At 23.0% G+C, this 12,929-nt stretch overlaps 1 protein-coding gene across 1 annotated transcript; it reads left to right on the forward strand.

Annotated features, from left to right (window-relative positions):
- The first annotated feature begins 2,774 nt into the window (after positions 1 to 2,774).
- On the forward strand, positions 2,775 to 12,929 carry LOC112603742 (RUN domain-containing protein 1). Its single transcript, XM_025352467.1, has 13 exons — positions 2,775 to 3,262; positions 5,214 to 5,298; positions 5,531 to 5,671; positions 5,729 to 5,900; positions 6,003 to 6,097; positions 7,343 to 7,433; positions 7,942 to 8,033; positions 9,079 to 9,206; positions 9,458 to 9,659; positions 11,400 to 11,609; positions 11,691 to 11,788; positions 11,928 to 12,022; positions 12,777 to 12,929. Exons 1-13 carry the CDS (start codon positions 3,138 to 3,140, stop codon positions 12,881 to 12,883), a joined length of 1,641 nt encoding a protein of 546 aa, XP_025208252.1. The 5' UTR covers positions 2,775 to 3,137; the 3' UTR covers positions 12,884 to 12,929.

A 12,929-nucleotide genomic window follows, 5' to 3' on the forward strand; every position in this document is an offset into this window, starting at 1 on the left:
GAATAAAATTCGCCTGTAAAAAGTTATAGATTCTTATATTAAATAAAGCTAATTAAAGATTCAATTAAAATACATTTTTATAGAAAATATCATTTGTTAGTAGATATCATATAATATATAATATTATAATGTTCAAACTGTTTTTAGTAATTAGTGGTCCACAACAAATTGTCAATACTATTGTTTATCGGCTGCATTTTATATTCAAATTTATGACCATATGAGATTTAATTTAAATTGTTCATAACTATGTTTTGTCGTCGAGTAGCGTCTCAGATTTATCTGAGTAATAGTTTTTTATTATTTTCATGTTTTTCATATATTTATAACGTTTACTACTAGGTACATAAAATGTTTACAGTTACCTATTCTGCATTGACGAGGTCCATTCAGATACACTTTCACAGTTATTTTTATACTATATTTGTATATGCTGGGTGACTGTTTTATCGAACAACACTTTTAATTTCTATAATTATTAAAGTTTTTGGAAATATTTTTTTTTTACATAATTCCTATAGTTAAAGTAAAACATAATTTTTTTAAGTTTTTTACGTTTTGTATGATAACATACATTTTTAATTTCATATTTTGAAGCAGAATATTTTTATGTTTTGATATATAAAAATTGAAATTCGGACGAGCAGATTATAAATTATATGTATTTAAAATTTAAGTAAGTGAAGAAGTTGACTGATATTTGGCGGGTTATTCCCGTATCACTCTACTCCGTTTACCAAAACTTTAATTATTTGTCTGAATTTCGATTTTTATACATTCAAAATACTCCGAATAATATTTTGTTTCAGAAAATAAAAAATAAGAATGTATATCATCTTTAAAAAAAGTAAAAACTTAAAAAATTATAGCGATAAAAATATTATTTAAAAAAATAAATATATTGTTTTATTTTGACCAGAAATTATGTAAAAAAAATAAATTTAAAAACGTTAACAGATTCTGAAAATAAGTGTTCTTTAATAAAATAATCACTCTATACAATTTAACTGTGAAATATGTTGTTTGTTAAATTCTAAAATCAAAATAAATTATGTGATGACAAAATATTTATTTAATTTTATCCTCCATTATAAATTATAAAACAATAATCTGTTGTGCATATTTTGTAGTTCTTATAATTTTTATTTTCTATAAATATATTTTTAATATATACCTACGATATAATATTTGCTTTGTAAAATATAATATATAGATTAAATATAATTAATTATAAATAATAAGTATATAATTTTTAATATTTACATATATGTGATTTACCTATCGATAGGTTCTTACTATTTACAAAATATGTATAAATACTTTGAAGTTTTTTTTTTTTAATTTCCAATAAGTCATTATAAGCATTTCGTATACATAAAAATTGAATTTATAACGTAATATTGTTCATATTAATTACATAAAATTAAAATTTAACTTAACTGTTAATTAAAATAAATTTAAAACAGTAAATTATTAAAAGAAAAATGTACCTCGGGTCCCCTAGGGTCTGAGCCCGGCAGCTATCGTACCCTTTTATCTCTCTTTGTTGCGCCACTAATAATATCAGTTGATTAAAATATTGAGAACGACTTAAATCGTATAAAATTACTAATGATTAATATATTTTAACTTAAAAGTTTAAATTATAGAACTTAAGAAAATAAATAAATTATAGATGTGGGCAATGGTGGACTATGAAAAAAATGTTGGCTCGAGAAAATTATTTCACCGGCCATTAAATTTTTAACGCTTTGTATATTATATTTAGTGTTTTTTTTTTTTTTAGGGCATTGGTGTTTGATTATTTTGTAGTAATTTAGATAATATATTACCTTTAAATTTATTAGTAATTATGACTAAACAAATGACTTATATTTTGTATTGATAAAAATTAAAAACAGAATATAATACTAAATGTATATAATGTATTTTCCTCTATAGCCATAAACAAAAATTCATCAAATTATTAATCGAACAGTCCACTATTCGCTGCGTCCTTCCGAAGCAATTCCGGATATCCTGCTGGCCGCGGTATATTAATATAGTCCACTACTGGACGTAGATAGTTTCAAATTTACTTCCATTTTATCGTTATGATTTATTGACAAGCAAATAATTTTATTTTCCTCAATAGTTACATAAAATTCAACCTTAACATATTTAATAGGTATACCTTTATAACAATATTAATTAATGTGTTTTAATAGTGTTTATTATGAAAACTAATAACGTAAAATTAATCATAGGTATTATCGGCGGACAACCTGTTAAAGTATAAATTGATCGTTTAAATCGTTTAAGTAAATATTTGTTTAACACCATGCGAAATATTGTGGTAATATATAGTCAGTGTATCTACTTAGGTTATGTAATATACGTAACATGTCAGTTTATAAAATAATTATTAATTAATTTATACTACTGCGTAAACAATAAATAATAATGTTATTTAACGTGAATTTAAAAGTGCGAAAGCACACACCAATTAATTTATAATATAATACCTATATACAAGTATCCATTTAAATCCTTATGCGCACGCTGCACAATCTACACTTAATTAATTTTTATTAAGGTTTCATATATAGTGTGCAATTACCGGCCTATATTATTATATATTCAATGTTGTATACTTGACAACGTACAGTATAATGATATGCTATGCGCTAAGTCGAACACGAACTTTGAGAACCCATTGCTGACGTCATACAAAAAATCGATAGGCCCTCCCTGTAACACATATCTAGGCTTCTATATAGTATTAACAGCTGCAACTGACGAACGTGTGGGTTGCGTATTTAGTGTTCTTTAACCGAGTCGCTTTACACATGACAGTTTGATAGCGAACTTGTTATAGCAAACAACAACTTCCAGTGTTTATATAAAATTTAAAGACAAATATCGTTTGTTTTTTTTTTTTAATGTATCGTGTGAAATTTCTATGTCTGTAAAGTTGAAGCAACGATAATAAAAAAAATTAAAAAATACAATTACACTCGTTTACTTGAAATATTATTAAATATTATTTTAATTCTATCTAATCACAATTTTTTTCTAATCATTTAAATTGCCATATTGAACAAACTTTTCTGAAGTTAATTTTGCAAACAATTATTTAAACGTCAACTAATTTTACAATGGAAATAATAAAAGCAAACGATGACAGTAATATTAACATCAATAATTGTAATCGAACGGATATTGCAGATGAACACGACAATGCACTTTATTCGTTTTGTGAAAATAGTCACATGAATTGGAAGTAAGTTCTACGATTAAATTATTAAAATTATTAAAATATTTTTTTTTTATAGAGTCATTATTCTTAAAATTTTTCGAAATAATAAATAAATGTTTAAAATATGAACATTTTTAGATTTTTAAATTTTAGTAGTAAGTACTTATAGGTTACTAGTATGAATCCTGAATTAGAGCAATATATAACCAGAGAAAATTATAATTTATCGCACAAAGTCTTAAAATGTAAAACAATAGTAGGTATATTGATTGAATTTAAAAATACCACCATATGGTTTAAATTGTTTTAATTTAAAATTATAAAAACCTTTTTTTCGACTTGAGTTATTTAGAATATTTACAAAAATTGAATTTATCTATTGCTCAACCTCTATGATTAATTCCTTTATTAAATACAATTAATTATATCTATGATCCTCGAATAGACTGTCTTATGTCTGGAATACTCTTTAAAACGTTGGGAAATCGTGAAGTGTCTAATTTCTAGTCCTATAAAAGTACGCTAGAGCTTGAATGCTTAAAGTACCTATTATCATCGAGGAACTTTAATTTCTACCATACGTTACAATTTATTATGTACTTAAAATATTAATGTAAGTAAAATAAAATATAAAAATGAACGTCAAAATTAAAATTTTGACTATACACTAGCTGCCTTCCAAAGATAACGTTGAAAAAATATTAGTTTTAATTCGAAATGCTGCCTGGGTTTTAGTACTTACGTTATATCCGAGTTTTTTGTGTAATATTTGAGTTGTAGCCCTATTAATATTTACTATTTTAAAATGTGTCTATTATTATTCATCCACACATATAATATTTATATTGCTTGTTTAATAATAATGACAGCCAACAATCGTAATATAGGTTTCTTTATAATCATATAGTGTCATAATATTAGAATATTATAAAATGTTTCATTGCTCATCATTTTAAGACCTATCTATCATAGTATATTATTGTTGACAATAATAACAGTTATGAATTAACAAATTCAAATTTATAAAAAGAAGTATCGAGTACATTTTTACCAGCGCCATAATATTATTATTATTTTTTTTTAAACATGACAACAATTTAAAATAAAAATGGCAAAACAAAATGTTTAACCTACCTGTACCATAGCAGTACTATATAGACAGTCTGCGATGTAAAACTGAGAAGGAGAATGAAGTTCCGTAATGTATGTAATATTTATTTTTGTATTTTTAATTTTTAATTAGCATATACAAAAAAAAAACATATGCAATAATTCAAATGTATAGTAGTTGAAAAAAAACCTTCATTCAAAAGACATTTTTAGCGCAGAACACAACTATAGAATATTTTTGAGAGGCTTAAGTTTTCCAAATAAATTTTTGATAAGACTCGTTTTGGAGCGTTATAACTTAAAAAATTATTGGGAGGATATTTATGATATTGCGAGACACTACTTCACCAACCCATACAGTACTTTAAAATTATGTCTATATTGTTGAATGTTAAAGGAAAGAGGCACACGTTTAAACATTTATAAATTTATAACTTTTATTATAACAATATAATTTAATCGGAAATCTGTTGTTAATTATGTATTAAAAATTGTAATTTATAGTTCTGCTAAATCGATGAACAATTTTTTTATTATTATTATGGTTTTTAATATATAGTAAAATGTCTTCAATAAATTATTAATTATATTTAATATAGAAATACAAAATTAAAAAAACTATATTTTTGTGTTTGATACTCGATTCTTATCTTAGTCGATTTGGCTTTAAATGATCCACCACTTATAATTAATTACTCCAAATAATGGACTGTTCAAATTTTGCTTTTCCTATTATTATTATAATTATAAGTGGTGTATTATTTTATTATAATATAACTACTTAGTTAAAAATAACAAATAGATATGCTTAATATATTATTATAAATAATACAGAATTATGAAATGTCAAAATTTGATTTTTTAGTGAAAACAATAAAGTTGGATACTTAGAAGAACAATATGAAATTCTTCATTCATCTGTTATAGCTTTGACTTCACATTTTTCACAGGTAGCATACACGTTTATAATGAGTACAAGCACTTATATATTGTTTATCATATTACACTCTTCTGGTTCTTTAACTAATTGCACTATAGTTTCTTATGAAGACTTATATAAGTTTGATAACTAATTATTTAAAATTATAATACTTTTATATTTCAAATTTTGAAACAATTCTTCTTTTACTAACACGAAGTACCCAAATTGATTATAATTATACATATGTGTTTAATATGTAGGTACAGTTAAGAATTCATCAAATTATTGAATCACCTGATGAAGAGAAAAAACATTTGCTTAAAAATTTAGAGGAATTTGCATTTAAAGGCATCCCAAATGTGTATACGAATTGTTCTTTGAACCACTTACTCGTAACGACGGTAGACTTTTATTAATTGCAATTTATGAACGAAAATGTATAGTCTTTTTACCTTTAGAATGATGACGAAAAATTGGTGGAAAAAAAACATCAAGTTCAAATTGAAGTAATCAGAGAAATGAAAAAACAGCTGGAAGCTTTAGAAAACCATATATACAATAACAAAGACGAATTTGATCTTCCAGAAAGTTTCGTAGACGTTTTCCGCGAAAGGCAAAATAATATAATTAGTAAATATCCTCTTTTTAATTTACATCAAATTTATATTCTATATTATCTTATTTTTTCGTACAGGTTATTAATTTATCATAATCCAATGGTTTTATTTTTAGATCAAGTAGAAAAAAAATTAAATTTAAGTATCAAAAACTCTAAAAACATGTCCGTAGAAGAACTAAAAGAAGAAGTCGACAACGCCATACAAAAGGTACATAATCAATCAACTAAATCATACTACTTAACACTTTTAAGTTACTATAATTTTATATTTTAGTAAAATGCCTAAACTTTTACATTAACATCTCATAAGTAGGTTATTTGAAATTAACACTGACAACTTCTCTATAGCTTATTAAAACAGTATTGTTGATGTTATATCTATTAGTTAATACCTATAATCAGTACAGCCGGTATAGATTAGGTTTAGGTACAGTATGTGAATATTTTAAATGAAATATTCGTAATTCCTTTATTATACGAGGTTTTTAAGTTTTAACACTACCTATATACTTAGAAAATGCCCATTATATAAGGATATGTAAAATTTGTGTTTTCTTGTTGTGTGGGTGTTATATAACAATAGGTATTATATAATATTATTGTCAGTCAATAAATTATTTTCGGTAATGTATTGATACAATTATAAATTTATAAATAATACCAAGTACAATGCACTATTCAATAACCCTATTATAATATGATGTTATTGAGCAGCAATGTGTATGTTTAAAATATAAACAAAAAATGCTTAAATAATATAGTAAATTACCTACCTCTTAAAACATTTTCAAAATTTTGTAAATAGAGTTTTTGAGTTAGTAGAACACATCTTTTAGAAAAACTTTTTATTCTTTTTAAGTAGTAGGTATTATTAAACTTAAATTTTATATCATATTTCAATTAATTCCTTATGCATTTAGTATTAATCTTCTATCAATACCCATTATACACCCACTTTGTTATTATGTTACACACATCGAGATGTATATACTTCTCGATGGTTACACACCACTATTATTGAGAAGCATCAAGTACCTACTCAAATGTCTAAATATCTCATTAACTTTCAAGTTTCAAGTATTGAGTTTTTGAATAATATATTGTCGTGAAATATATTATTTGTTAAACCTGTAATAATATTCTTCATTGTAGAATGTAGATATGTATAATATCTTTTCTCCATAAATAAGATATTGCTTACGAAGTACTATTATAAAAAAGAAGAATTTTTTATTTAATAATATTTATTTTTATAAATACATATAAGATGTATTGAGTATAAATATTAAATGTCATTTAATTTATATATAAAATTGGAATAGTTAAATCAAAAATAATTAACAATTTCGATTTATTAAATTGAATCGTACAACTTGACTGTTTTACCTATACCAAATATAGTATAAAATTGTTTAATAACCAGTAAAATATACATATCCAACTTTTTATTTAGTTGGTAAATCCAATGAAAGCCACAGAACATTTGGTCGGTCAGTTAAAAACGCAAATAGCTGATCTTGAGAGGTTTATACAATATTTACAAAGTAAGTATAACATTAATTAATTATTGTACAGAATACATACCAAGAGAGTTGTGTTAATTATTTTCATATGATTATATATATATTCAAAATTTAGTTAAATTTAATTCAAATATAATTTATTTGAATTGAAGAATTTTCATATATAATCATGTTTTATTTATGTTTGTTAAATAATAATAAAAATAAATTTAAAATCCAAAGAGACCTTACAAATTAGTACAATAATATTTAAATACAATTTTATTATTTTTTTTTAATAATTAAATTGTAAATAAATTTTAACTATTATATTTACCAAAAAGTACGACTAAAAAGGTTTAAAAATTCAAAATAATTTTTAAGTTATACTAATTGATAAACGAAATTGTTTGAAATTAAGTCGATAACAAAATATAGAATTAACTAAATATTTTTTTTTTAGATTAACTTCTAATTCAATACAAAATTGACACATAGTATACCTGTTACCTAGATATATTTTTAAATTTTTTATATTAACAATTTACAGCTGGTAAAATCAAATTAAAATCATCAGGAGAGAAAGTCACAAAAATATCAGTATCTAAAGACAGATGTTTTGAACGCAAATCGAGAGACGTGGTAATTATACTTAATTTAATCACGTTATGTACTTTTATTATTTATTATAGTCTTAATTTTTTTATATTAAATACAATTATTTTTATTACCGGTATAAAAATGAGCTAAATATAGGTAAAAACAAGTTGAAAATTACAAAATATTTAATTTCAAAAATAGCATTTTCTATATACACTATAATTTTTAAAACATTTAAATTTTTGAGTTATTATAGACACTTGAAATTTTTGAAAAATGGAATAAAAGATTCCTCAAAATATGTGCATGTATCAATTAAATAATATCAAAAACACACAGTCAAAATATTATTTTTTTTATGAGTATTTACATTTATAATATTGATAACATTTTTAAAATCCGGAAAATTAACAAATTATTTTGTAATAAGATATTAATAAAAATGTTTCTTCTTATAGTTAAGATTTGAAAATTTAACACAAGATTCCTTATAAATTTTTCTATTTATAATAAAAATTAAGTTTATCAAAAAGTCTTATACATTTTTTATGAGCGTTTGAAGTTCAAGTGTTTGCAACATTAAATATTCACCTGTAAAATAACTATTTTTGATATTTTATTTTAATTCAAATATAAAAAAATCATAAATATTTGAATTTTTTATAAAATTTTTGTATTGCCTTTTCTTACATATCAAGATAACATTTTCTAAATACTTGAAATATTTTCAAGATTTTCATAAGTCAAATTTTTAATTTTATTTCTTTGTATGTTAATAAAATATATTCGCTTAGTCTCAAAAAACAAAAATAATAAAACATTAATATATTATGAATTTTAATTACTACTCTAATATTTTTGTAGATTATAACGATAAAATAGTAAAAATAAATTAAACTTTGTTCTTAATGCTATTATTTTAGTATGAATATCGAGTATAGAATAACTTGTTTAAATAATATTAACCTAGTTACAGTGTTAATGATGAAAAATATAAATTTTATACTTTAAAAAATTATGTTGATTTTATCAGTGTATTTCTTGTATTCCTAATCTTTAAAAATATTTGTATTTTAAATACATATAGAAAACGATGGGTGCAGTTAGACGGTTAACTGCAATAATACAAATGTTCATCGGTACTCAAATATCATGCTCTCAACAACATTTCAAAATGAATACACTGAAGAAATCCATGAAAATAAATCATTGGGGGTAAGTCTAAACTTTACGTTTACTTATGATAGGTATATAAAGTAGACATATGAACATCTTGAATTCACATTATATTATGTAAATATTATTATTTATAAAAATAATATGCATAAAAATTTATAATATTAAGCCAGATGATGGAAAATTCTAAAAGTTTAAATCACAAAATTGTTTTATATAATTTTGTATTGTATTTGAAAAAATAATGTATAAACATTAAAACATAATATTATGTTTGATATTTTTTATAGTGACTACAGAGCCAACTTAGAGTTGGTTGTTTCAGAATTATTGGAAGCTCTTGCTTTACCTGAAATTCATATCGATAGTGATTATATGTCAGATTCTGAGGGTGCTATAGCCGCAACAGAATGCAATGGGAAAATAGCGTTAATGGTTCGAAATCGATTAGCTCCAGCCATTCAACATTTGATTCAACATGGCCTCATGGTGGTAACGTGAAATTTAAAATACTTTAATCATAGATCATAAATTTTACATTGTATCACGGTAATCAGAAATTCCAATCTTTTGCTCATCTAAAACATCACAATTTTTCTAAAAATGGTCGACTACCTTAATGTAAGACAATAATTTGTTTTAAAATAAAGTCGATTTTTCTATTTATTTAAGAGAGGGACGTCGCTTATTCAAAACATATTATAATAGTAATAAGAATAATATAATTTTATTTTTAAATCATTCATTATATAATGCAATATAGTATAGTAGGTATAGAGATATGGATATTTATTGAATATATCAAAGTGAAGTGAGATGAGTGCTTTGCTACACATAGTTTTCACATCTAGTACATTTTTACTTTTTACTTATTATAGTTTTGTGTATTTATTTAATTGTTATATTCTGAATAGAGTGATGAATGCATAATGATTTTATAATGAATAACATTTTCTCAATATTTGTGTATACGATTTAAAATACCTAGAAAAAATCCTTTGATCCTCTCCTTGAAAGTAGTTCCTGTTAGAAATTTGGATATATATAATTAGTATTTTGGTAGCTCGTGTAATTCATGAATGATTGAATTTCAAATTTTAATAATATATTCAAATGTATAATAAATATAGCAAGATTTATCTTCAACTGATTGTTGTTATTAAAAAAATATTTTTCTAGAAGTTTGAAATATTCTATTTTTACTTTAATTATCATTCTTTATTTTTAATGAAACATTTAAATTATTTAGACAAATTGTACGCTATTTATTAAAGGCATTTAAAATTTTTGAAATTATATAAGTTATTACATAAAAAGATGTAGGATCCAACAAAAAGCTTAAAAATTTAATAGAAGATGCACATAAGTTAATAAGCACATTTTTTCATAAGCGTTTGAATTTTAAATTTTTAGAATATTTATTAAAATTTACTAAAACTGATTAATAATTTTTTGACTTACAATTTTTATAATTGAGGTTGGAAAACTTAATACGAGATTCATAATTAGTAGTACTTAATAAAATTCAAAATTTTTAAAAATACATAAGCATCATTTTTTTTTTTTATGCACATTTGAAATTAATATTTTGACAGAATTTGATATTTTAATGAATAATAACAATTTTAGTTAATTTTAAGTAGGTAGTTCAAAATATTATTCTTGTGCAGAACTTGAAATTTTAACATAATATATATTAGTATTATTATATTTTACTACAAACAACGTCATTTTAAATATCTACATGTTATAAATGTATACTATTTTAATAATTGATAATATTATAAATGTCATTTAATGTATCACTAAGTGATATATTATAGACTAATAATTGATAGACCGTCTTCCTTCTTTTTTTCATGTATAATAATATCGTATCATAGAATTCAAATTTAACACGTCCATCACAGCTACTGGCCAACTCGACACCTACACAGCCACACAGACGTAACTCAAAATGGTACCTTTGAGGTACCCTCTTATCCAACTTTTTAAATTTTTTATTGCAGTTATCTGTATTATTTGTATTAATATACAGATAATACAGATAACTAACTAACTAACTGCACATTTAATGACAATAATAATGTATTAAAGTTATTAAACAATTTAAAATGCCTCTATATTAGGACATTTAGATATTAATATTATATTAATTATAATAATTATATTACAGATACCTAGTCAATAGGAAAAAATATTCTAATTCCGTAAAAATAATATATTATGCAGGTGGGTCAAAGCACGAGTGTCGTACCATTTGTGGACTGTTTGCATCCAAAGATGAACAATTCAAAATCATCAATGCACGCTTGGGAGCTCATATTAAAATACTATGAGATAAAAAACGGTGATTATTTCAACTCGACACCAGCCCGTAAACTTTCTCAAAGTTTCAATTTAGACATTGAAGGCTGCAAATCATCAATTTCTTATAAACAAGTAATTACTCGCATCGATAATTTTTTTTGTGAATTTAGAATTTTTTATTTTTCAACCGACCTTGTTTTTTTTTTAATATAGTGTCTACTATCTATTATTGGGAATATAATTTCATCCCATTCACGATATAAACGAAGTTACGGTTCGTGCTTTAAGGCATTCGTATGTGCTGGACTGAAGTAAGATGTATACAATTTAACACTATCTATATTTAAAGTGTTAAGTTAAAAATATAAATAGTAGTAAATTTGGCTGATCACAAACAATTAATTCAATAAGCTATAATTATTATTAGTAATACTTAATTTACTATTTCAGTTCGAAAATGTTAGTCAATTGGTTAAAATTTATATTCAAATGTCAACCACTGGTCGAACTTTACTATCAACCTTGGAGTTATGTAGCACAAACAGGTTCGATTTATTTTTTACTTTATTGAAAAATATAGGTACAGATATATTGATGTTAAGAAGACGTTAAATTAAGTTATGTTATCTGTCTCATATAAATTAAAAGTACATATTAAAAACGATTTTATATTTAAACATATAGTGATAAAAAAATTTAATCAAAACTAATTAAAACAAATATAACAAACAGTTAATAACGATATAAAACTGTATTTATTAAATTCGTTTCTGTGATGTTCATTACGTGTTGGAAACAGAGTTAACAAAACTCAGTTTATTATTTTATTTTCCTAAATACTGAAGAAAGTGATGGTGATATCGCAGTTATAATATATGAATACGAATATTTATATTCCATATAGATATTTATTTCATAAAATCGATATTAAATTTTTAGTTATTATAGTTTAAAGATTGGAATCATATGTATTAAAACTTACAAATTAATAATTATGAACTATTAACATTGTAAATGCGTATCAAATTAAAAAAATAAATAAATAAATAATGAATTAATTAACGTTATTTTCTTTTTCTTTTTTTATTTCTAATAAAATAAATATTAACTTATACCAAATATTTGTATTTATTAGAAAGTGTTAAGAATTTGAATCAGAAAGTAGAAAATACAAAAAATTTAAATAGGTTTTAATTTTAAAATATTAAAATAGTAACAGACTGTAAGTAGAATTAAGTATCTATAATTATAGTCTGTACATAAAATTAAAAATTAAAACTTTAATTTTATTTTCTTCAGGTTTTGACGATGCATTGCATTCACTGGAAAAATTGAATCAATATAATTTCGATCTACCTGCAGATTTAGCTATTCGACAACTACAAAACATAAAAGATGCTTTTTAATATCATTATACATAAAAACGATTAATATTTTTGTAAAGAGAAAATA

Source organism: Melanaphis sacchari, unplaced genomic scaffold (genome assembly GCF_002803265.2).
Source record: "Melanaphis sacchari strain LSU unplaced genomic scaffold, SCAv2.0 Contig110_pilon_pilon, whole genome shotgun sequence".
NCBI classification, from domain to species: domain Eukaryota; kingdom Metazoa; phylum Arthropoda; class Insecta; order Hemiptera; family Aphididae; genus Melanaphis; species Melanaphis sacchari.